Source organism: Scyliorhinus canicula, chromosome 9, assembly GCF_902713615.1.
Source record: "Scyliorhinus canicula chromosome 9, sScyCan1.1, whole genome shotgun sequence".
Classification (NCBI taxonomy): domain Eukaryota; kingdom Metazoa; phylum Chordata; class Chondrichthyes; order Carcharhiniformes; family Scyliorhinidae; genus Scyliorhinus; species Scyliorhinus canicula.
Window position 1 is genome coordinate 93,179,734 of NC_052154.1, and position 26,473 is coordinate 93,206,206.

Genomic DNA, 26,473 nt, shown 5'->3' on the forward strand with positions numbered 1-26,473 from the left:
TCCAATAATGCAAGTTTAGCTTTCATTAAATGTCAATTTAGCACAAAATGGTTAATAGTATATTAATTAAAACTACAAAATAACAGCCACTAAAACTATTGATTTTGAAACTACCGACCGAGTCCACGGCAAGCCCCATTTCCCTGTGTTGGGGGTCCCGGTTTAAACGTTTAACTCTCTTTTTCAGATGAACATCTCATCCCTGAATAAGCAGGATTCAGACCAGGGAAGTCCTGCAAAAGCTGACTGCTAAATCTTGCCGATTAATTTGTGAATGATTACAAGACTGAACTAATAACAGGCTTAGCTGTTGCATATGACAGGACCACACATTGGATTCTTGCACAGAAATTATTTGATATAATCAAAGATACCAGTTTGACTGAGCTGACGAGCAACATGTGACAAACCGATGTTTCTTTGTTGACCTAAATGGCAAGAGAAGCAGATAGTGCAGACAGAAAAATAGTTCACCTCAGTGTAGTGTTCTTGCACCCTTGCTGTTGACCAGCCCATTCACCTACCTGCTGGAAGTCCTCAATGTGGTTTGCACAGCTATTACTGGCTGCCTGAAACCCACCAAAATGGACAATCTTCATCCGTTTCCTGGTATTCCACTGTCCATAAGGAGACAAGTTGCATCAAGAGTAGAACAGAAAAAGCAGACCAGTGACCCTCCCCATCCTCTCTTCAAGAAAGAGCCAGTTCAAGTCGAAGGGCAACTTCTTACATTTTGTCATGCACCTAGACTATAACTCTCACAGCCGGCACATTCCTGATTGGTCAGGTCGTCCACAGACAAAGACTCAAGAATTCTCTGTTGGACAATAAATGCTGGCCTCACCAGCGATGTCTACATCCCATAAATGAATTTGAAAAAATAATGATCCAGAGGAATCCGTTTCACCAGGAACCAGGAAAACATGGCATACTTGGCTGTGTCTCAATCTGCTCAGGACTGGTATCAGCCACTGGGTGCTGAAATGGGGATGCAGCTAAACAAATTCTGTCAACCGTAACTGTCGAGAGACATCCCAAACAATGAAAAATCTCATAGAATGCCCTGTACTGCCAGAGCCATGTAGCCCTATAGGTCATCAACTCTGGAGCCAGAGCCTGTATGGAGCCTTTGTGGGCAGCACGGTAGCATGGTGGTTAGCATAAATGCTTCACAGCTCCAGGGTCCCAGGTTCGATTCCCGGCTGGGTCACTGTCTGTGCGGAGTCTGCACGTCCTCCCTGTGTGTGCGTGGGTTTCCTCCGGGTGCTCCGGTTTCCTCCCACAGTCCAAAGATGTGCGGGTTAGGTGGATTGGCCATGCTAAATTGCCCTTAGTGTCCTAAAAAGTAAGGTTAAGGAATGGGTTACGGGTATAGGGTGGATACGTGGGTTTGAGTAGGGTGATCATTGCTCGGCACAACATCGAGGGCCGAAGGGCCTGTTCTGTGCTGTACTGTTCTATGTTCTATGTTCTAATAGTGGTGAGGGAAGGTGTAGCAATAGGATTCAAGAATCCCTCGTGCTTGTACTAGGTCACTTGACCATACATCAATTTTTAAAATTCTCACCTCTAACCTACCTCAGGCCTGCAACCTTTGAGAAATCTGTGCCCTGACAATTCTGGCCTCTTGTACTTTCCCTAATTTCCTACGCTCCAATGTTGTCAACTGTGACTTCAGCTGCCACCGTCCTCTCTTCTGGAATTCCCTCTTAACCTCTAAATCTCTCTCTCCCTTAAAGTCGCTCCATAAAATCTACTTCTTTGGTCACCTGTGTCAATATCTCTTTATGTGGCTCACTGCCAATTTCTGTCTGAATAGACTCTTACAAGGCACCATGGAATGTTTGATGGCATTAAAGGTGCTATATAAATGCACTTTGCCTGCCATATTGTATTACAGTAAGACACCAACAAATGCTCCAACATTCCCTCTTAATTCAAACATTTACAGTTTTTAAAGCTTATTTTTATTGTTTATCACGCTGTAATCTCATTTATTTTTAATTCAAGGTGAAGAACTTCCTTCAGAGTCCAATGTGCCTGCAGAAACTCCGTGTTATTCAAGTGTAGACAGCCAGCGAAAGATTGAAATGTTTGCAAATGATGTAATAAAGCTCCAGGAGGAAACCTTGGCAGAGCAGCAGCAGGGAGCTGAAAAAGAAAGAGCTGAGACAGCTGATAAGGACCAACAGAAAGGTACAGAGATGTTAGGCCATGCTGCTTTACTTTGCAGTTTGAATATCGAGAATAATACTGAGCTTGTGCAGTCAGTCTCACCGTCGCTTAGCACTTCTGGCCGATTGCAGAGCAGTCTTCAGCAGTGGTACTGCAGGATAATATATATACGAATTACCTCTTGGAATTTATTTTAACGTTTGAAGGTTTGATTTACGGTGAAAACCAAGGTAGACATTTTATGACGTTGGATGTTGACATTGCAAGCTAAGTTTCCTTCTCGTGCTGTACCTCATCTCGGTCAATCAGCCACTTATTCCTTGCAATCTTTTATAATTTGTTCCAAAGATGTATAGTTAGGTGAATTGGCCATGCTAAAGTTGCCCCTTAATGTGCAAAGAGGTGCAGGTTAGGTGGGGTTACAGGGATAGAGCGACGGAGTGGGGTTTGTGGGGTGCTCGTTTAGAGGGTTGGTGCATACTCGATGCGCCGAATGGCCTCCTGCACTGTAGGGATTCTATGGAAGTTATGAATTTGTTCGATTAATTCTCCTCCAAATTAGTTAATCTGCTTGCATAAATCTTTACGTACAAGTAGACTCCACGTAAATAAGACATTGAAGATGCGAACAAAGCTTTGACAAAGATTTATCCAGACTCAAAATATTAGCTCCCTTCTTCACAGATGCTGTCAGACCTGTTGGGATTGTCCAGTTTTTTCTGTTTTTGTTTCAGGTTCCAGCATCCACAGTAATTTCCTTGTATCCTATAAGAATATGTTATGGATCGAACCAGGGGGCAGATTATTTTTGATCTGCTAATGTGTAATGCGGCAGGTAGAGTAAAATATCCCCAAGGAAACAGTCAGCAGACATGTTAGAAATTAGCGTTCAGTTTGAGAGTGAGAAACCTGGGTCAGAAACAACTGTGCTACACTTAAGTATGGTAATTAGAAAGGAATGAGAACCGAGAGCAAAGAACAATGAAAATTACAGCACAGGAGCAGGCGATAATGATGCCCTAACTGGAAAAAAAATCTTCTGCCCTGACTCAGTCCGTAAGTATCTTTCCTCTCTATTGATGTACCCATCCAGAAGCCTCTTAACGTTGCTGATGTGCGTGCTTCCAGCTCATCTTCTGGCAGTGCGTTCCAGGCATCCACCACTCACTGCATGTAAAACCTAGCCCTTACATCTCTCTTAAACTTTTCCCCTCTCACCTTGAACCCATGCCCCCTTGTAATTGGGACTTCCACCCTTGGCAAAGCTTTTCCCAAGAGTGGGGGTGTCAGTTACAAGGGGTCATGATTTCAAGGTGAGAGGGGGAAAGTTTAAGGGAGATGTGCGTGGAAAGTTTTTTACGCAGAGGGTGGTGGGTGCCTGGAACGCTTTACCAGCGGAGGTGGTAGAGGCGGGCACGATAGCATCATTTAAGAAGCATCTAGACAGGTATATGAATGGGCGGGAACAGAGGGAAGTAGACCTTGGAAAATAGGAGACAGGTTTAGATAAAGGATCTGGATCGGCGCAGGCTGGGAGGGCCGAAGGGCCTGTTCCTGTGCTGTAATTTTCTTTGTTCTATCCACCTTGTCTGTGCCTCTATAATTTTGTAGATTTATATCAGGTCTCCCCTCAGCCTCCATAGAACATAGAACATAGAACGATACAGCGCAGTACAGGCCCTTCGGCCCTCGATGTTGCACCGACATGGAAAAAAAAAAACCTAAAGGCCATCTAACCTACACTATCCCCTTATCATCCATATGCTTATCCAATAAATTTTTAAATGCCCTCAATGTTGGCGAGTTCACTACTGTTGCAGGTAGGGCATTCCACGGCCTCACCACTCTTTGCGTAAAAAACCCACCTCTGACCTCTGTCCTATATCTATTACCCCTCAATTTAAGGCTATGTCCCCTCGTGCTAGCCACCTCCATCCGCGGGAGAAGGCTCTCGCTGTCCACCCTATCTAACCCTCTGATCATTTTGTATGCCTCTATTAAGTCACCTCTTAACCTTCTTCTCTCTAACGAAAACAACCTCAAGTCCATCAGCCTTTCCTCATAAGATTTTCCCTCCATACCAGGCAACATCCTGGTAAATCTCCTCTGCACCCGTTCCAAAGCTTCCACGTCCTTCCTATAATGAGGCGACCAGAACTGTACGCAATACTCCAAATGCGGCCGTACCAGAGTTTGGTACAGCTGCATCATGACCTCATGGCTCCGGAACTCAATCCCTCTACCAATAAAGGCCAACACACCATAGGCCTTCTTCACAACCCTATCAACCTGGGTGGCAACTTTCAGGGATCTATGTACATGGACACCGAGATCCCTCTGCTCATCCACACTACCAAGAATTTTACCATTAGCCAAATATTCCGCATTCCTGTTATTCTTTCCAAAGTGAATCACCTCACACTTCTCCACATTAAACTCCATTTGCCACCTCTCAGCCCAGCTCTGCAGCTTATCTATGTCCCTCTGTAACCTGCAACATCCTTCCGCACTGTCTACAACTCCACCGACTTTTGTGTCGTCTGCAAATTTACTCACCCATCCTTCTGCGCCCTCCTCTAGGTCATTTATAAAAATGACAAACAGCAACGGCCCCAGAACAGATCCTTGTGGTACGCCACTCGTAACTGAACTCCATTCTGAACATTTCCCATCAACTACCACTCTCTGTCTTCTTTCAACTAGCCAATTTCTGATCCACATCTCTAAATCACCCTCAATCCCCAGCCTCCGTATTTTCTGCAATAGCCGACCGTGGGGAACCTTATCAAACGCTTTACTGAAATCCATATACACCACATCAACTGCTCTACCCTCGTCTACCTGTTCAGTCACCTTCTCAAAGAACTCGATAAGGTTTGTGAGGCATGACCTACCCTTCACAAAACCATGCTGACTATCCCTAATCATATTATTCCTATCTAGATGATTATAAATCGTATCTTTTATAATCCTCTCCAAAACTTTACCCACCACAGACGTTAGGCTCACCGGCCTATAGTTACCGGGGTTATCTCTACTCCCCTTCTTGAACAAAGGGACCACATTTGCTATCCTCCAGTCCTCTGGCACTATTCCTGTAGCCAATGATGACCTAAAAATCAAAGCCAAAGGCTCAGCAATCTCTTCCCTGGCTTCCCAGAGAATCCTAGGATAAATCCCATCCGGCCCCGGGGACTTATCTATTTTCACCTTGTCCAGAATTGCCAACACTTCTTCCCTACGCACCTCAATGCCATCTATTCTAATAGCCTGGGTCTCAGCATTCTCCTCCACAATATTATCTTTTTCTTGAGTGAATACTGACGAAAAGTATTCATTTAGTATCTCGCTTATCTCCTCAGCCTCCACACACAACTTCCCACCACTGTCCTTGACTGGCCCTACTCTTACCCTAGTCATTCTTTTATTCCTGACATACCTATAGAAAGCTTTTGGGTTTTCCTTGATCCTACCTGCCAAAGACTTCTCATGTCCCCTCCTTGCTCGTCTCAGCTCTCTCTTTAGATCCTTCCTCGCTTCCTTGTAACTATCAAGCGCCCCAACTGAAACTTCACGCCTCATCTTCACATAGGCCTCCTTCTTCCTCTTAACAAGAGATTCCACTTCTTTGGTAAACCACGGTTCCCTCGCTCGACCCCTTCCTCCCTGCCTGACTGGTACGTACTTATCAAGAACATGCAATAGCTGTTCCTTGAACAAGCTCCACATATCCAGTGTGCCCAACCCTTGCAGCCTACTTCTCCAACCATCTTTCCAGTGAAAACAATCTTAGTTTCTTCAACCAGATCCCTCTATATATTAATGTTCCCAAGGGTTCTGTCATTTACAGTATAATTCATAACTAGATTTGATCTTCCAAAATGCATCACCTCTCATTTGTCTGGATTTTACTCCTCCTGCCTTTTTTGTGCCTAAGTCTCCAATCTATCCTGTTGTATCCTCTGACAATCATAAGCACCATCAGCAACTCCGCCAATCTTCGTGTCATCCGCAAATTTACTAATCAGACTACCCAAATTTTCCTCCAGATTATTTATATATACTTCAAACAACAGAGGTTCCAGCACTGATCCCTGCGGAACACCACTAGCTACAGATCTCCATTCAGAAAAACACCCTTCCACCTCTACTCTGTCTTCTATAACCAAACCAGTTGTGTATCTAGCCAGCCCACCCTGAATCCCACGTGATTTTAGTTTTTGTTCCACTCTGCGATGTGGGACTTTGTCAAACGCCTTACTGAAATCCATATAAACTGCATCCACAGCCTTCCTTCATCAATTTTCTTTGTCACCTCTTCAAAAAAACTCAATCATTTGGTGAGACATGACCTTCCCCATACAAAACTATTCTGCCTGTCATTAACTAGTCCATTTTCCTCCAAATGTGCATATATCTTGTCCTTCAGTATCTTTTCCAAAAGATTCCCAACTACTGATGTCAGGCTCACTGGCCTATAATTTGCTGGATTGTCCCAGTTCCCCTCTTTAACAAGGGAACAACATTGGCTATTCATCAGTCCTCTGGAGCCTCGCCTGTGAGGATGTGAAGATATCTGTCAGGCCCCAGCTATTTCTCCCCTTGCTTCCTGCAATAACCTGTGATAGATCCCATCCGGTCCTGGGGACTTGTCTACCTTAATGCAATTTGGGATACTCAACACTTCCTCCTTTGATATATTGACGTTCTCAAGAAAGTTCACACACCTATCCCTGACCTCAACATCCATCATGTCCTTCTCCGTGGTGAATATCGATGCAAAGTACTCATTAAGACAGAAAGCTAAGGGCAGCAGGGTGGCGCAGTGGTTAGCATTGCTGCCTCAAGGCGCCGAAGTGTCAGATTCGATCCTGGCTCTGGGTCACCGTCCGCATGGAGTTTGCACATTCTCCATGTGTTTGTGTGGGTTTCGGCCCCCAAACCCAAAGATGTTCAGGCTAGCTAAATTGCCCCTTAATTGTAAAAAATTAATTGGATAAATTATTAAAAAGAAATAAAAAATTAAGACAGAAAGTTGCAAATTTGACACCACGCATAACGAATCACTGAGAGACTGATTTGTATGTGGAATCAACGACGCCAGCACACAACGAAAACTTCTGGAGGTAACTCACCTGACATTGCAACGCACCGTGGAGATATCCATCTCCCGTGTAGGTGCGGATATAGGGTTCTAGGAACTCTGAGGAACCTCAGCCGCAAAACTGCACGCAGCCCGAGAGGCAGTCTAGACAGTTGGACCCCCCCTTCCAGGGACACAGGCCGTCGACAAGACCCAGAACACTGCAGACCCCCCTCCCCTGACTACAGTGAATGGGAATATCTTTTTCAGCTGCCGGCCACTCGCATTATGTCAGCTGGTCTCTGTCCCACTACCCACCAGGCTCGACTGCCACCAAAGGGACAATGGCCACTACGTGGACGACAAAGAGGATGTAGGCTGCATTGCACGTCCTTGTCTCGGGCTGCCCTCATCCACCCAACGTTACAAGTGAACGGACATTCCAACCAAATGGAGTTAGACACGAGCGCAGCAGTATCAGCCGCCAGACCTTCAACCACATTCGTTCTGGCCTCCAGGCGCTGGTCCTTTTGGACACCAACGCCCGTCTCAATCTGCACGGGTGAACCACTGGTAATAGCAAGCACAGTGGTCATGGTGGAGTGCGGTCAACAGACGTTCTCCCCATGTCTGCGTGGGTTTCCTCCCACAGTCCAAAGATGTGCAGGTTAGATGGATTGACCATGATAAATTGCCCTTAGTGTCGAAAAAAGGTTAGGTGGGGTTACTCGGTTACGTGGATAGAGTGGAGGTGTGTGCTTAAGTCGGGTGCACTTTCCAAGGGCCGGTGAAGGCCTGATGGGCCGAATGGCTTTCTTCTGCACTGTAAATTCTATGAAAGACTATGAACCACCCGTTAGTGGTAATAAATGGCAGTGTCCCAAATTTACTTGGCCGTGACTGGCTACGTTGTGGCCTTCGTTTGAAATGGCAAAGGGTTTGCCGAATGTACCCGCTTGGACCGTGTTCCAAGAGCGTTACGCAACATCAGAGGGGCGATGGCCTGCTTCAGCATTGACCAAAATGCCCATCCAAAATATTTCCGTGCTCGGCCTATCCCGTATGTACTACATTCCAAAGTGGATGCAGCGCTAGACTGACTTCAGGGGTTGAAAATAATATGTGCTGCCCAGTTCTCTGACTGGGAGGCACTGGCCGTGCCGATGATGAAACCCAACAGCTCCATCCGGTTCGGCGTAGATTATAAAATGATGGTCAGTCCCGTCTCCCACCTGGATCGCTACCCTGTCCCTCACCTAGAAGACCTATACATCAAGCTCAGTGGTGGTCGGATGTTTTCCAAATTGGATATGAGCCATGCATACCTGCAGCTACCTGTGGCCCCGAGGTTCATGACCATCAACACACACCGAGGACTATACGAGTACACCCGGCTTCCCTTCGAGGTTTCCTCGCTTGTGTATTCTTACAGCATGTAATGCAAAACATCCTGCAAAGACACCCAAGAGTGGCAGTGCACCTTGACGACGTCGGACCGGGAGCATCAGGAAAATTTGGCCAAGGTCCTCCACTGTTTTGAGGAAGCAGGGATCCGCCTCCTTGGGTAAAATGCATATTCAACGCAACTGAAGTTACCTACCTAGGTTATCTGGTAGAGCGCCATGGGTTACATCCTATGGAGGAATACAGGCCATTCGTCAGCCCTCAGTGCCACTTGTCTGTGGGCTGAGTGAATTACTACGGAAAATTTATTCTGAACCTCGCCACAATCTTGGCCACCCTCCACGTCTGCTAAAGAAAGGTCAACGTTGGGAGTGGTCCCAGGCCCAGGAAACAGCTTTCGTGACGGTGAAGAAACAACTGTCATCATCCCACCTGTAAACTCATTTCGACCCAACCAAACCGCTGTTGTTAACGTGCGATGCTCCCCCCACTAAGCGATCGGGACCATTCTCGCCAGTCAAATGGATGATTGGTCAGAGCGCCCCTTCACGTCACGGACATTGGCCAACCCTGAGAAAAATTAAGTGCAGATCGAGAAAGAAGGCTTGGCAATGGTATTTGGAATTAAGAAATTCCATCAGTGCACCTACATTTGTAAAAACCCACCTGTCATCTACACCGACCACAAGCCCCTGTTGGGATGACTGAAAAAGGATCTAGCGATGCCCCCCATTGCATCAGCCAGGATCCAGCGGTGGGCTCCACTGTTAGTGACTTACCAGTACATTTTGGAACACTATTCCGCATCTGCAATACCTCATGCCGATGCTTTGAGCTGCCTTCCTCTTCCCACCAGGCCATGTACACCAACATGAACTGATGAAGTGATAGCCGCACTCCATTTCTTGGATTCTTCACCAGTTACGGCCTCCCGCATCCGCAGATGGACTCGCAGTTGTCACGGGTGCGACATATAATCCAATATCATAGAATTTACAGTGCAGAAGGAGGCCATTCGGCCCATCGAGTCTGCACCGGCTCTTGGAAAGAGCACCCTACTCAAGGTCAACACCTCCACCTTATCCCCATAACCCAGTAACCCCACCCAACACTAAGGGCAATTTTGGACACTAAGGTCAATTTATCATGGCTAATCCACCTAACCTGCACATCTTTGGACTGTGGGAGGAAACCGGAGCATCCGGAGGAAACCCACGCACACAAGGGGAGGATGTGCAGACTCAACACAGACAGTGACCCAAGCCGGAATCGAACCTGGGACCCTGGAGCTGTGAAGCAATTGTGCTATCCACAAGGCTACCGTGCTGCCCAATATAGGGCCCAACACTGCGCCTTGCTGGGTTACCTGAAAGCGTTCAATAAGAAAATTCCTGAGATGAGCATCAAAGATGGCGTCATATTGTGGGGACGTGCATAGTGGTTCCCGAGCATGGAATTGCTCTTGAGGGGGCAGTTAAGAGTTAACCACTCTGCTGTGGATCTGGAGTTACATGTAGGCCAGACCAGGTAAGGAGAGTAGATTTCCTTCCCTAAAGGACATGGGCGAACAAGGTGGGTTTTTACAATTGGCAATGGATTCATGGTCATCATTAGACTTTTATTTCCAGATTTTTATTGAATTCAAATTTCACCATCTGCAGTGGCGGGATTCGAACCTGGGACCCCAGAGCATTACCCTGGGTTTCTAGTTTACTAGTCCAGTGACAATACCACTATGCCACATCCTCCCCAAATGCTGGCCCGCTGCTACATTTGGTGACCAGGATTAGATGCAGATATTGAGAAGGTGGCCCAGTGTTGCACACCGTGCCAGGAGCACAGAAGTTGCTTCCAGTGGCACCGCTCCACACATGGGAATGACCAAGCAAAGTGAGAAATAAGGAGAGAGAGGAGTTGAACACGTGGCTACAGGGATGGTGCAGGAGGGAGGGTTTTGGTTTCCTGGATAATTGGGGCTCATTCTGGGGAAGGTGGGACCTCTACAAACAGGATGGTCTTCACCTGAACCAGAGGGGTACCAATATCCTGGGGGGGAGATTTGCTAGTGCTCTACGGAGGGGTTTAAACTAATTCAGCAGGGGGATGGGAACCTAAATTGTAGTCCCAGTGTACAGGATGTTGAGAGTAGTGAGGTCAGTGATAGGGTTAAAAGTTCGAAAGAGGACACCGGCAAGCAAGATGCTGGTTTGAAGTGTGTCTACTTCAACGCCAGGAGCATCCGGAATAAGGTGGGTGAGCTTGCAGCATGGGTTGGTACCTGGGATCTCGATGTTGTGGCGATTTCGGAGACATGGGTAGAGCAGGGACAGGAATGGTTGTTGCAGGTTCCAGGATTTAGATGTTTCTGTTAGAACAGAGAAGATGGTAAAAGAGGGGGGGGGGGGGGGGGGGGGGGTGGCACTGTTAATCAAGGAAAGTATTACGGCGGCAGAAAGGACGTTTGAGGACTCATCTACTGTAGTATGGGCCGAGGTTAGGAACAGGAGAGGAGAGGTCACCCTGTTGGGAGTTGTCTATAGACCTCCGAATAGTTCCAGAGATGTAGAGGAAAGGATTGCAAAGATGATTCTCGACAGGAGCGAGAGTAACAGGGTAGTTGTTATGGGGGACTTTAACTTTCCAAATATTGACTGGAAATACTATAGTTCTAGTACTATAGATGGGTCAGTTTTTGTGCAATGTGTGCAGGAGGGTTTTCTGACACAGTATGTAGATAGGCCAACAAGGGCGATGCCACGTTGGATTTGGTACTGGGTAATGAACCCGGCCAGGTGTTAGATTTAGATGTAGGTGAGCACTTTGGTGATAGTGATCACAATTCGGTTATGTTTACTTTAGCAATGGGCAGGGATATGTATACACCGCAAGGCAAGAATTATAGCTGGGGGAAAGGCAATTATGATGCTATTCGGCAAGATTTAGGATGGGGAAGGAAACTGCAGGGGATGGATACAATCCAAATGTGGAGCTTTTTCAAGGAACAGCTACTCCGTGCCCTTGATAAGTATGTACCTGTCAGGCAGGGAGGAAGTTGTCGAGCAAGGGAATCGTGGTTTACTCAGGAAGTTGAAGCACTTGTCAAGAGGAAGAAGAAGGCTTATGTTAGGATGAGACATGAAGGCTCAGTTAGGGCACTTGAGAGTTACAAGTTAGCCAGGAAGGACCTAAAGGGAGAGTTAAGAAGAGCGAGGAGAGGACACGAAAAGTCGTTGGTGGATAGGATCAAGGAAAACCCTAAGGCTTTCTGTAGGTATATCAGGAACAAAAGAATGACTAGAGTAAGATTAGGGCCAATCAAGGATAGTAGTGGAAAGTTGTGTGTGGAATCAGAGGAGATAGGGGAAGCGTTAAATGGATATTTTTCGTCAGTGTTTACACTGGAGAAAGACAATGTTGTCGAGGAGAATACTCAGGTACAGTCGACCAGGCTAGATGGGATTGAGGTTCACAAGGAGGAGGTGTTAGCAATTTTGGAAAGTGTAAAAATAGATAAGTCCCCTGGGCCAGATGGGATTTATCCTAGGATTCTCTGGGAAGCCAGGGAGGAGATTGCAGAGCCTTTGTCCTTGATCTTTATGTCGTCTTTGTCGACGAGAATGGTGCCGGAAGACTGGAGGATAGCAAATGTTGTCCCCTTGTTCAAGAAGGGGAGTAGAGACAACCCTGGTAATTATAGACCTGTGAGCCTTACTTCGGTTGTGGGTAAAATGTTGGAAAAGGTTATAAGAGATAGGGTTTATAATCATCTTGAAAAGAACAAGTTGATTAACGATACTCAACACGGTTTTGTAAAGGGTAGGTCATGCCTCACAAACCTTATTGAGTTTTTTGAGAAGGTGACCAAACAGGTGGATGAGGGTAAAGCGATTGATGTGTATATGGATTTCAGTAAGGCGTTTGATAAGGTTCCCCACGGTAGGCTATTGCAGAAAATACAGAGGCATGGGATTCAGGGTGATTTAGCAGTTTGGATCAGAAATTGGCTAGCTGAAAGAAGACAGAGGGTGGTGGTTGATGGCAAATGTTCATCCTGGAGTTCAGTTACTAGTGGTGTACTGCAAGGATCTGTTTTGGGGCCACTGCTGTTTGTCATTTTTATAAATGACCTGGAAGAGGGTGTAGAAGGATGGGTTAGTAAATTTGCAGATGACATGAAGGTCGGTGGATTTGTGGATAGTGCTGAAGGATGTTATAGGATACAGAGGGACATAGATAAGCTGCAGAGCTGGTCTGAGAGGTGGCAGATGGAGTTTAATGCGGAAAAGTGTGAGGTGGTTCACTTTGGAAGGAGTAACAGGAATGCAGAGTGCTGGGCTAATGCCAAGATTCTTGGTAGTGTAGATGAACAGAGAGATCTCGGCATCCAGGTACATAAATCCCTGAAAGTTGCCACGCAGGTTAATAGGGCTGTTAAGAAGGCATATGGTGTGCTAGCCTTTATCAGTAGGGGGATTGAGTTTCGGAGACACGAGGTCATGCTGCAGCTGTACAAAACTCTGGTGCGGCCACACCTGGAGTACTGCGTGCAGTTCTGGTCACCACATTATAGGAAGGATGTGGAAGCTTTGGAAAGGGTTCAGAGGAGATTTACTAGGATGTTGCCTGGTATGGAGGGAAGGTCTTACGAGGAAAGGCTCAGGGACTTGAGGTTGTTTTTGTTAGAGAGGAGAAGGCTGAGAGGTGACTTAATAGAGACATATAAGATAGTCAGAGAGTTAGATAGGGTGGACAGTGAGAGTCTTTTTCCTCGGATGGTGATGACCAACAAGAGGAGACAGCTTTAAATTGAGGGGTGGTAGATATAGTACAGATGTCAGAGGCAGTTTCTTTACTCAGAGAGTAGTAGGGGTGTGGAACGCCCTGCCTGCAACAGTAGTAGACTCGCCAAATTTAAGGGCATTTAAGTGGTCACTGGATAGACATATGGATGAAAATGGAATAGTGTAGGTGAGTTAGGCTTCAGATGGTTTCACGGGTCGGCGCAACATCGAGGGCCGTACTGCGCTGTAATGTTCTATGTTCTAAGCCTTCCTTGGTATCATCTCAACATCGATTTTACAGGAGCACTCCAGGGAGTGATGTTCCTCACCGTCGTAGATGCCCACTCCAAGCAGAGCACGAGAGCTCAAACCACCATAGACCAACGGCTGCAATCGTTCAGCATGCATGGGATACCGGAGTGCTGGTCTCGGATAATGGGACAGCATTTACAAGTGCAGAGTTTGAGGCTTTCATGGCTGCCTACAGGATACGACATGGGCACACTGCCCCATACCACCCCACGTCGAATTGTTTGGCGTGAAATGTGATGAAGAAGCAGACCTCGGGGTTATGGTAAACGTAGCTTGCATTTTTTGTTGCAGGACAACGCCACACGTCACCACGGGGATTGCTCCGGCCGAATTGTTGATGGGCCTTCGCCTTCAAACATGTTTAAGTTTAGTCCTCCTGGACATTGACAGAAATGTCTGCTGGGCCAGGGTCGAGCTGAGGCTGGCGCTGGACAACGTTCGCCCTTGCGCACCTTCGCTGTGGGAGGCTCAGTGTGCTTCCAGAAGTTTGGAGAGGGAGCCACTTGGACACCAGGTATTGTGTTGGCCCAGGCAGGGCAAGTCGCATATCGAATACAGGCTCAAGGACGCAAGTCAAACCGGCATGTGGACCACCTCTGAGGACACATTCAAGAGACACCAGATCTGATTCCAGAGGTTTCCGATCAAAACCACCCCAGCCCGAACCGACAACTACGCCCCAGTCACTGCCGTTGGCCCCGGCCACACCGACCGTAGACATAGAGCATGCCAAAATCCCAGATCAGTATCCACTGGACACTGATTCCAAGGTTAATGATATAACCCTCTGGGAGGTCACAAGATAAGGACAACTACATTTCAGGTGACCTCCTCTGGATATGCTTTCCCCTGGTAATGAGGGGTGGTATTTTCCCTTAACTTGGGGCAGCACGGTAGCATTGTGGATAGCACAATCGCTTCACAGCTCCAGGATCCCAGGTACGATTCCAACTTGGGCCACTGTCTGTGTGGAGTCTGCACGTCCTCCCCGTGTGTGCGTGGGTTTCCTCTGGGTGCTCCGGTTTCCTCCCACAGTCCAAAGATGTGCAGGTCAGGTGGATTGGCCATGATAAATTGCCCTTAAGTGTCCAAATTTGCCCTTAGTGTTGGGTGGGGTTGCTGGGTTGTGGGGATAGGGTGGAGTGCTCTTTCCAGGAGCCCGTGCAGACTTGATGGGCCGAATGGCCTCCTTCTGCACTGTAAATTCTATGAACTGCTGAGCTCTCTTGTATACCAAACTTCGGCCTGGGGCCGGCGAGGAGGCCCTTCGGGGGGGTGGCAATGGAGAGTAATATTCTAAATAATTAGAATCATTGTTTTCTACCTAGCTGGTCTTAAATAATTAAGAGGGAGAAGTTAAGCAATGAGGGTAAACTAACAAGTAATATAAAAATAGACAGCAAGAGCTTCTTTAAATATGTAAAAAGGGAGAGAGGCCAAAGTGAACATCGGCCCCTTAGAGAATGAGACTGGGGAAATGATAATGGGAAATGAGGAAACGGCAGAGGAGTTAAGCAAATACTTTGTGCCAGTCTTCACGGTGGAAGACACTAATTACATTCCAAATATACTAAATAATCAAGGAGTGAAAGAGGGGGGAGGAAATAAAGAGAAGATTTACTGGTGAAACTAATAGGGCTAAAGGCTGAAACGTTCCCTGAACCTGGTGGGTTGCATCCAGGATATTAAAGGGAGTAGCTATAGAGATTGCATACAAAAGCATACAAAATGATCAGAGGGTTAGATAGGATGGACAGCGAGAGCCTTCTCCCGCGGATGGAGGTGGCTAGCACAAGGGGACATAGCCTTAAATTGAGGGCTAATAGATATAGGACAGAGGTCAGAGGTGGGTTTTTTACGCAAAGAGTGGTGAGGCCGTGGAATGCCCTACCTGCAACAGTAGTGAACTCGCCAACATTGAGGGCATTTAAAAATTTATTGGATAAGCATATGGATGATAAGGGCATAGTGTAGGTTAGATGGCCTTTAGTTTTTTTTTCCATGTCGGTGCAACATCGAGGGCCGAAGGGCCTGTACTGCGCTGTATCGTTCTATGTTCTATGTTCTATTGTTCGTACACTGGTTGTGATCTTCCAAGAATCCTTAAATTCTGGAAATGTTCCAGAGGATTGGAAAACTGCCAATGTAACACCATTTTTCAAAAAAGATGCGTGACAGAATGTAAAGTATAAGCTAGTTAGCTTAACATCTGTCATTTGGCTCTTATTGGGAAAATGTTAGAGTCCATTGTAAAGGATGTAGTAGGAGAGCATTTAGAAATACATAATACAACAAGAAGAGTCAGCAAGGCTACATGAAGGGAAAATCATGCCTGACAATTGTATTAGAATTATTTGAGGTGGTGATGAACAGGATAGATAAAGGGAAACCAGTAGATGTAATATACTTGGATTTCCTAAAAGTGTTCGATAAGGTTACCTAATAAGATAAGAGTCCGTGGTGTTGTAGGTCATATATTATCATGGATAGAGGATTGGCTAATTACCAGGAGACAGAAACTTTGGATAAGAGGGGCATTTTCAGGATGGCAACCTGTAATACGTGAAGTGCCACAGGGATCAGTGTTGGGGCCACAATTGTTTACAATATAAATAACTTGGACGAATAAAGTGAATGCACTATTGCCAAGTTTGTGGATGACAGAACATTTGTGGGAAGGAAAGTGATGAGAATGACACAAGTCTGAAGAGGGTTTTAGGTAGGTTGAGTGGGCAAAAACTTTACAGATGGGATATAATGTTGGAAAATGTGAAGTTATGCACTTTAGCAGAACGGATAAAGAAGCTGAATATTATTTAAATGGAGAAAGAGTGCAGAAAGCTGCAGTACAGAGGGTTTTTGGGGATCTTTGTGCATCAATCACAAAAGATTAACACGCTATTCAGTAGGTAATAGGGAAGGCTAATAGAAACATAGAAGATAGGAGCAGGAGGGAGCCATTCAGCTGTGATGTGAGGGCATAATCTCAGATAATAATCATAATCTGGATCTGTACCTTAAGTACTGTGAACTACAGTGCTATGGATCAGGTGCAGGAAGGTGGGATTAGAAAGGGCAGCTGGGTATCTTTGGGCTGGGATGGACAAGATGGGCTGAATGACCTCCTCTGTGCTGTAACTTTTCTCTGATTCTCAGGGGTCACCCATTTAAGAAAGAGATGAGAAGGAATTTCTTCCCAGAGGGTAGTGAATCTGTGGAATTCTTTACTGCAGAGAGCTGTGTAGGCTGGGTTGTTAAGTATGTTCAAGGCTGCGATAGACAGATTTTTAATCAGTAAGAGAATCAAGGGTTATGGGGACAGAGCGGGAAAGTGGGGTTCAGAATTATGTCATGAATTACGCTGATTGTATCTGCGAGGGTATCCCAACTTGGAACACTGGTCCATGGGGGTGTATAGTTTTGTTTTGGTGTAAGGAGACAAGTGAAACCCCAGTGAGAATAAATAGCCCAGTCATCATGTAACAATTATTAAAGACTATTTATTAAAGTAGAGAAAAGACAAAAACACATGGACAGGACAACTCTACTGGAAGACAATTAAGGTGGATGAATTACTAAACACACACTTTGGGCACGATTTACCGGAAACATTTCTAAGTGTCATTTTGGGTGCTAGTGGCTGGGTGTTTCGCAACGACTGCATTGGCGAGATCGCGGCGCTTATTTAATTTTTTTTTAATGGCAATTAGTGATGAAAATTAGCCCCCACGAGCGTCTCGCCACCACTGGCTATCTTGCCATCTGATTCGCCAGACTCACGCCTCAGCGTATTGCCGCTAACAAGGGGAGCTGCTTTTAAACACTCCCTTACCACTCACTCCGAGTTAGCACACAAGCATGGCAGTATGCAGACTTGCTCCTCGCGTTGAGGATGCCAACCTGGACAGGCTTCCCGATACTGTGAATGAGAGACGGGGCATCCTATTCCCCCGAATGGGTCAGAGGGCCATCCATACCACCTGGGAGGCCATGGCAGCAGCTGTCAGTGCGGGAAGCATGACCAGGAGGACCAGCGTCCAATGTCGGAAGAAGACCAATGATCGCCACCGAGCTGCAAGGGTTCCACCTGCCGCCTGTCAAATTTCCAACCTCCATCTCGCACCTCGCACCCTCCCACATTCGATCATAGATGACACATGGCTGACACCTCGCACCCTCCCCAAATCCGATCATCATGAACCCTTCGTGTCACGTAGATGCAGATACTACGTGTCCTTGATATGTATGTCCCTGTCAGGCAGGGAAGAGATGATCGAGTGATGGAACCATGGTTGACAAGAGAGGTTGAATGTCTTGTTAAGAGGAAGAAGGATACTTATGTAAGGCTGAGGAAACAAGGTTCAGACAGGGCGCTGGAGGGATACAAGATAGCCAGGAGGAAACTGAAGAAAGGGATTAGGAGAGCTAAGAGAGGGCATGAAAAATCTTTGGCGGGTTGGATCAAGGAAAACCCCAAGGCCTTTTACACGTGTGTGAGAAATATGAGAATGACTAGAGCGAGGGTAGGTCCGATCAAGGACAGTAGCAGGAGATTGTATATTGAGTCTGAAGAGATAGGAGAGGTCTTGAACGAGCACTTTTCTTCAGTATTTACGAATGAGGGGGGCCATATTGTTGGAGAGGACAGCTCGAGGAGATACTTGTTAGGAAGGAAGATGTGTTGGGCATTTAAAAAAACTTGGGGATAGACAAGTACCCCGGGCCTGACAGGATATATCCAAGGATTCTATGGGAAGCAAGAGATGAAATTCCAGAGCCGTTGGCAATGATCTTTTCGTCCTCACTGTCAACAGGAGTGGTACCAGGGGATTGGAGAGTGGCGAATGTCGTGCCCCTGTTCAAAAAAGGGAATAGGGATAGCACTGGGAATTACAGGCCAGTTAGTCTTACTTAGGTGGTAGGCAAAGGAATGGAAAGGGATAGGATTTCTGAGCATATGGAAAGACACTGCTTGATTAGGGATAGTCAGCACGGATTTGTGAGGGATAGGTCTTGCCTCACAAGTCTTATTGAATTCTTTGAGGAGGTGACCAAGCACGTGCATGAAGGTAAAGCAATGAATGTGGTGTACATGGATTTTAGTAAGGCATTTGATAAGGTTCCCCATGGTAGGCTTATGCAGAAAGTAAGGAGGCATGGGATAGTGGGGAATCTGGCCAGTTGGATAACGAATTGGCTAACCGATAGAAGTCAGAGAGTGGTGGTGGGTGGTAAATATTCAGCCTGGAGCCCAGTTACCAGTGGTGTACTGCAGGGATCAGTTCTGGGTCCTCTGCTGTTTGTGATTTTCATTAATGACTTGGATGAGGGAGTTGAAGGGTGGGTCAGTAAATTTGCAGACGATACGAAGATTAGTGGAGTTGTGAATAGTGAGGAGGGCTGTTGTCGGTTGCAAAGAAAAATAGATAGGATGCAGAGCTGGGCTGAGAAGTGGCAGATGGAGTTTAACCCTGACAAGTGTGAGGTTGTCCATTTTGGAAGGACAAATATGAATGTGGAATGCAGGGTTAACAGTAGGGTTCTTGACAATGTGGAGGAGCAGAGAGATCTTGGGGTCTATGTTCATAGATCTTTGAAAGTTGCCACTCAAGTGGATAGAGCTGTGAAGAAGGCCTATGGTGTGCCAGCGTTCATTAGCAGAAGGATTGAATTTAAGAGCCGTGAGGTGATGATGCAGCTGTACAAAACCTTGGTCAGGCCACATTTGGAGTACTGTGTGCAGTTCTGGTCGCCTCATTTTAGGAAGGATGTGGAAGCTTTGGAAAAGGTGCAAAGGAGATTTACCAGGATGTTGCCTGGAATGGAGAGTAGGTCTTACGAGGAAATGTTGAGGGTGCTAGACCTTTTCTCATTAGAACGGAGAAGGATGAGGGGCGACTTGATAGAGGTTTATAAGATGATCAGGGGAATAGATAGAGTAGACAGAGACTTTTTCCCCGGGTGGAACAAACCATTACAAGGGGACATAAATTTAAGGTGAATGGTGGAAGATATCGGGGGGAATGTCAGAGGTAGGGTATTTGCCCAGAGAGTAGTGGGGCATGGAATGCACTGCCTGTGGAAGTAGTTGAGTCGGAAACATTAAGGACCTTCAAGCGGCTATTGGATAGGTACATGGATTACGGTAGAATGATGGGGTGTAGATTAATTTGTTCTTAATCTAGGACAAAGGTTCGGCACAACATTGTGGGCCGAAGGGCCTGTTCTGTGCTGTATTTTTCTATGTCCGGTTGCGGTGCCCACACGTGCAACACCTGCTGTAGACCCCCCGATCCATTAAACGTGTGGGTTCCTTCTCGGCCTGATGGCAGCTGCGTCTTCAGAATGTGCAGCGGCCCGTTGCACATGGTGTGTTACCTCCAGCCTGCATCGACACTGCTGCCTTCTCTGTCACCTGGCTGCCTGGGCATCCTCTGTGTGGCCAACACCACCATTCATTTTGGTATTTGTAAGTAATTGAAGGAGAGCGACCGACAATCGGTCAGGGCTACCACCCCAGGACCCTCAAATCCCCCAAGCCTTACATGTCCTGCCTTCTCTTAGTGTACCATCCAGCGACCCAGTTGTGCTGGCAAACCTTGTTCTGCAGGCTCACCCCCGGATACATCAGTAGCCCCTCGACCCCCAATCCCAGAACCCTGCCGGGAACATTGCCGGTGCCTTCCCCAGATCCGCAAACACCCTTTGGTCACAAGACTATCCCCAGTGCTAAAACCCAGTTCTTGAGTGTTTGACTGTTGGCTGCTGCCTCTATGCCGCTGATGCTTCTAGAGGTCAGGCAAACCGTTGAGGCTTCAAAGTTTGATTGAAATGAAATGAAATAATCATCGTCTGAGACATGGCACATGTATCCACGTGAATGCACTTGACCATGATCCAGTGAAGATCCATAAAACTGTCATTACGAAGGTTTTCTCCACTGCCTTGGCTAAGAGATTTAGAGGCTTATTTGATGTAAACTTGACCTCTAGGCTGCTAGTTGGAAAGCGAGCTTATCTGTTTTCTGAGCTTCATAGATGTTAACTATCTCCCTTCCTTCCAGGGTCTGGCCAATTCTACCTTAGTTCCTCTTTGATTATGCCTTCTACTTATCCCTATCAAATTCCTTGACTCTAGACATTAACACATGTATACCTCATTGATCTTCCCAATCATCTATGTAAGCGGTTTCTCCTCATAAGCCATTCACATTTGATTCCGTTCTAAACTGCTTTCTAAACTCGATACTGGGAGAGATGCATCTAATTGAGGGCTCTTCAGCACTGACTACTGCTGCCTAGCCAGATTTCTACCTGGTGCTGGACACCTTGCATCCGATTATATTTTGTTAACTTCATTTTATTGCTGTTGCTCGGCAAATTCATGACAATCATCATGTCAGATCCGTCATGGTCTCGTTGAATGGTGGAGCAGGCTTGATGGGGTGAATAGCCTACTTCTGCCCCTACGCCTTATGGTGTTATAAGTCAACCCACTCCTCCCCCATTTTTGAGGGAGTGTTCGATGATTCAAAGGTTGATTCATATACTGACACTTATGCCGTTTGGTACTGGGGCGGCATGGTATACAGTGGTCGGCGTGGTAGCACAGTGGTTAGCACTGTTGCTTCACAGATCCAGGGCCACAGGTTCGATTTACGGCTTGGATCACTGTCTGTGTGGAGTCTGCGCGTTCTCCTTGTGTCTGCGTGGGTTTCCTCCGGTGCTCCGGTTTCTTCCCACAAGTCCCGAATGACGTGCTTGTTAGGTGAATTGGACATTCTGAATTCTCGCCCCAGTAGCAAACGGGCGCCATAGTGTGGTGACTAGGGGATTTTCACAGTAACTTCATTGCAGTGTTAATGTAAGCCTACTTTAGACACTAATAAAGAATATTATCTGCTTTGCAATGTTCCTTAAATCTTATCTTTGACGAAGCTTTTGTTCACCTGTCCAAACATTATATCTTATGTGAATCACTGTCAAATATTTTTCAGAACATTCGTGTGAAGTAGCTTGGGATATTTCATTATGTTAAAGATAGTAAGATATCCTGATGCACTTCATGTGAGCACCATCAAATAACATTTAATGCCAAATCATGTAACGAGGTGTTAGGACAAATGAGGTAGGTTTTAAAGGGCGTCAAAGGAAGAAAGAGAGGTAAAGAGGGCGAAAGGTCAGAGGGTAGCCTGGAGTTTCAACCCCAGTCAGCTGAAGGCACAGCCACGAGTGGTGGAGTGATTAAAATTCACAACAGTCTGGAGACATGAATTTGAATATTTTAGAGGTTTGTGTGCTGGAAGAGGTTACAGAGATGACCAAGGGTGAAGCCATGGGAGGATTTGAGAACAGCATGGAAATTTTAAGCAGTGCATTGCTTAACATGAAACCAGTATAGGACAGTGAGCACCAAGATGCACTGGGGTAGTCAAGTCTAAAGGTGGCAAAAGAACAATCATTATACTTCCTCAAGCTGTCATTTTATACTGCTGCTGCTAGAAATGTTCTGACTCAAATGTGTCTTTTTGATCTCTGTTGCCAGACATCTCGTCAGATACAGTGGCCCCGGAGAGGGTTCTAGTACCAGAACTGGAAAAGCTGGACACGATTGAAGGGAAAGGGAATTTGTACATTGATGTGAGTTAAGTTGAAGAAGTGAGCAAAGTTCACCAAATCTAAAGGTTTTTTGGAAATGTTTTAAGATATCATAGAACCATTCAGTATAGAAGAAAGAATTTCTCCTTTTCAGATATATGTCCAATTCCCTTTTGAAAATTGATGTTGAATATTCTCCCATCACCTTTCAGACAGTGCATTCCAGATCATAATAGCTCAATACATTTTTTTAAAAATCCCCTTATCTTGCCCCTGGGTCTTTTACCAATTACCATAAATCTGTGTCCTCTGATTACTGAACTTCCTGCCATTGTTAATGTTTCTGCCCTTGTGCTCTTATCGAAACTCGTCATGATTTTGAACACCTCTATTCATTTTTCTGTTGACCATCTCTGCTCTAAGTAGAACAGCCTGTACATCTCCAGTCCCTCCTGGAAGCCCCAAATTCCTGATACATTTCTGGTAAATCTCTTCTGCCTCCTCTTAGGTTATGACATTCTTCCAAAATGTGTGCCTAGAATTGGATACAGCGCTTCATAGAACATAGAACATACATAGAACATAGAACAGTGCAGCACAGAACAGGCCCTTCGGCCCTCAATGTTGTGCCGAGCCTTGTCCGAAACCAAGATCAAGCTATCCCACTCCCTGTCATTCTGGTGTGCTCCATGTGCCAATCCAATAACCGCTTGAAAGTTCCTAAAGTGTCCGACTCCACTATCACAGCAGGCAGTCCATTCCATACCCTAACCACTCTCTGAGTAAAGAGCCTACCTCTGACATCTCTCCTATATCTCCCACCCCAAACCTTATAGTTATGCCCCCTTGTAACAGTTACATCCACCCGAGGAAATAGTCTCTGAACGTCCACTCTATCTATCCCCCTCATCATCTTATAAACCTATACAGTGCAGAGGGAGGCCATTCGGCCCATGGAGTCTACACCAACCCACTTAAGCCCTGACTTCCACCCTATCCCCGTAACCCAATAACCATTCCTAACCTTTTTGGTCACAAAGGGCAATTTATTATGGCCGATCCACCTAATCTGCACGTCTTTGGACTGTGGGAGGAAACCGGAGCACCCAGAGGAAACCCACGCAGACACAGGGAGAACATGCAGACTCCGCACAGATAGTGACCCAGTGGGGAATCGAACCTGGGACCCTGGCGCTGGGAACCCACGCACTTATGCTACCGTGCTTCAAATGAGATCTAACCAGTAAATTACAAGGTTTAGCATAACTTCTTTGCTTTTGTATACGAGCCCTCTATTTATAAAGTTTTATTATTTATTTCACGGCATTTGAGTGTCACTGTCAGGTGGGTCAGCATTATATGCCCATCTCTATTTGCCCTCGATAAGGTGGTAGTGAGCCGTCTTCTTGACTGCTTCAGGCCATGTGGTGTAGGTGCATGTACAGTGCTGTTGGGAACCAATTTTTGGGATTTGACCCAGAGACTGTGAAGGAATGACAATGTAGTTCCAAGTCAGTTTGGTGGTGTTCCTGTCCATCAGCTTTGTTCTTCTTAGGTGGTAGAAATCGTACATTTAGAAGGCTTGATGAGTTGCTGCAGTGCATTGTGTAAGTGGTACATACTACTGCCACTGTGTGCACAGTCTGCTACCTCCAATAATTGCATATGGAGAAAGAATAACTTATCATTTACCTTGAGCAGCTTGGTTCTCATAACTTTCTGTTCCCTCTCCCCCAACTGTTCTAGTTGTATCCATTTATACTATTTTACATTGAACTAATTAAACTAAATTAAACTAAGGGACAAATCAAGAGAACAGCCCCTTAAAGGGACTCTGCATCAAAAGAAAACAAATTACAAAGGAAACTTAAAATATGAAAACCAAAATGTGATCTTGGGGTCGATAAAACACCGCAGTCCCCGTGGTACCCACTGGGCATGGAAGGCTTGATGGTGCCAGCAAGCACCGCATGCTCCCTCTCCAGGGACACCAGGCCACGAATATAGCCACGGTAGAAGGGCATAAGATTTGGCCGGATGACCCCCTTGATCGCCTGGACCTGTTGATTGTGTCAGTTATAGGTGAGCCTACGCCTATTACCTGTCTTTACCAATGCAATTGGCTTAACAATGTATTTGCCAAAGGATGCACTTGCTGCTAGCTGGAGGTTGCGTTTTCTCTGAGCTTTAGCTGTAACCCTGTTTCCAGACCTACGGTTATATTTTGGATGCTCACTGCCTTTTCTGGAATTTGAAGCCTGTACTGAGACAAGGGAGAACAATGCTGCTACCGGTTGGATGGAGGGGAAGAGGACCCTGCTGCTGCAAATTGCTAGTAGGAGAGAGAGAGAAGAGACCTGCCTGTAACTGCCACACCTGGTACTGTGTGTCTGTTAGTGGCTGCCTTTTGCTTGTTGACTTGGAGTGAAGCACGTGGTTGATTTTGTTGGCCTGTAGCTGGGCTGAAGGTGGAGGAGAAAGAACTTGCTCTTGCAGTCTTTGGACTGGATGGTGTTTATTGTTTTTGTGCCTCGCGGCCGGGTGCCCCCTCATGCCTCTGTGCACTGGGGGTTCAGGGACGCTCCTGTGCTGGTGAGGGGGAGAGGTGTTCTCCCTATCTCCTCAGCCGTGCTCTGCCTGTCCTTTTCTGGTGACTGTTGCTTGCGGGCACCTTTACACCTATGTGGGTCTGGGGTGAGGTATCCTTTCCTCACATTTTTACAAATTGAAAATTGTTTGGGAGTCTTCCATCTGTTATCCTAACAAAAATTGGGGTCTGGTCTGGCATCCTAACACAAATTGGTGTGTTGTCCGGTATTATAACAAGTGCTATACAAGAAATTTGTTCAACGTAATAAGGACTCATGGGATTGAGGATAATGTATTAGCATGGATTTGGGCAGGAATACAGAGTCATTTTGGAGCTAGCAGGCTGAAACTACTGGAGTACTGCAAAGATTTATTCTTGGGCCTCGGCAATTTCAGGTTTGTAACTCTTCATCGGAATTATGAAATTTAATTGACCAGGGACATTAATTCTGTTTCTCTGTATTTCTCTCCACACAAATGTCTTCCCACCTGCTGAGTATTTCTAATTATAATCTTTTTACATATACATAGAACATACAGTGCAGAAGGAGGCCATTCGGCCGATCGAGTCTGCACCAACCCACTTAAGCCCTCACTTCCACCCTGTTCCGCAGAACCTTATAACCCCTCCTAACCTTTTTTGGACACTAAGGGCAATTTATCATGGCCAATCCACCTAACCTGCACGTCTTTGGACTGTGGGAGGAAACCGGAGCACCCGGAGGAAACCCACACAGACACGGGGAGGACGTGCAGACTCCGCACAGAGGGACCCAGCGGAGAATTGAACCTGGGACCCTGTCGCTGTGAAGCCACATGTGCTACCGTGCTGCCTGGTATCTTTAAAATAATTTTTATTATTGTCACAAGTATGCTCAGATTAACACTGCAATGAAGTTGCTGTGAAAATCCCCGGGTTGCCACATTCCGCCGCCTGTTGCGGTACACAGAGGGAGAATTCTGAATGTCCAATTCACCTAACATTTTGTGTTTTCGTTTCATTTATTGTCTCAATGATGATCTGGGAACACGCACAAAAAGATTCATAAACGGCTTCTTCCCCACTGTTACCAAACTCCTAAATGACACTCTTCTGGACTGGCCTGATTAATACTACACACCTGTATGCTTCACCCCATGCCAGTGTCTAGAACAAAAGAACAAAGAAAATTACAGCACAGGAACAGGCCCTTCGGCCCTCCCAGCCTGCGCCAATCCAGATCCTTTATCTAAACCTGTCTCCTATTTTCCAAGGTCTACTTCCCTCTATTCCCGCCCGTTCATATACCTGTCCAGATGCATCTTAAATGATGCTATCGTGCCCGCCTCTACCACCTCCGCTGGCAAAGCGTTCCAGGCACCCACCACCCTCTGCGTAAAAAACTTTCCACGCACATCTCCCTTAAACTTTCTCCCCCTCACCTTGAAATCGTGACCCCTTGTAACTGACACTCTTGGGAAAAGCTTTTTGCTATCCACCCTGTCCATACCTCTCATAATTTTGTAGGTGTTGCCTAGACATATTGTGTACC

At 46.2% G+C, this 26,473-nt stretch overlaps 1 protein-coding gene across 19 annotated transcripts in view; it reads left to right on the forward strand.

Moving 5' to 3' along the window:
* The window catches only part of dnaaf1 (dynein axonemal assembly factor 1), a 176,868-nt gene that overhangs the window by 137,573 nt on the left and 12,822 nt on the right, over positions 1–26,473 (forward strand). For 18 of the 19 annotated variants that reach the window (XM_038807185.1, XM_038807189.1, XM_038807183.1 and 15 more), the window contains 2 exons: positions 2,011–2,196; positions 22,300–22,394. In XM_038807185.1, the coding sequence (XP_038663113.1) occupies positions 2,011–2,196; positions 22,300–22,394 (281 nt within the window). The remainder of the gene's footprint in view (positions 1–2,010; positions 2,197–22,299; positions 22,395–26,473) is intronic. The other variant, XM_038807180.1, reaches the window with a different exon arrangement.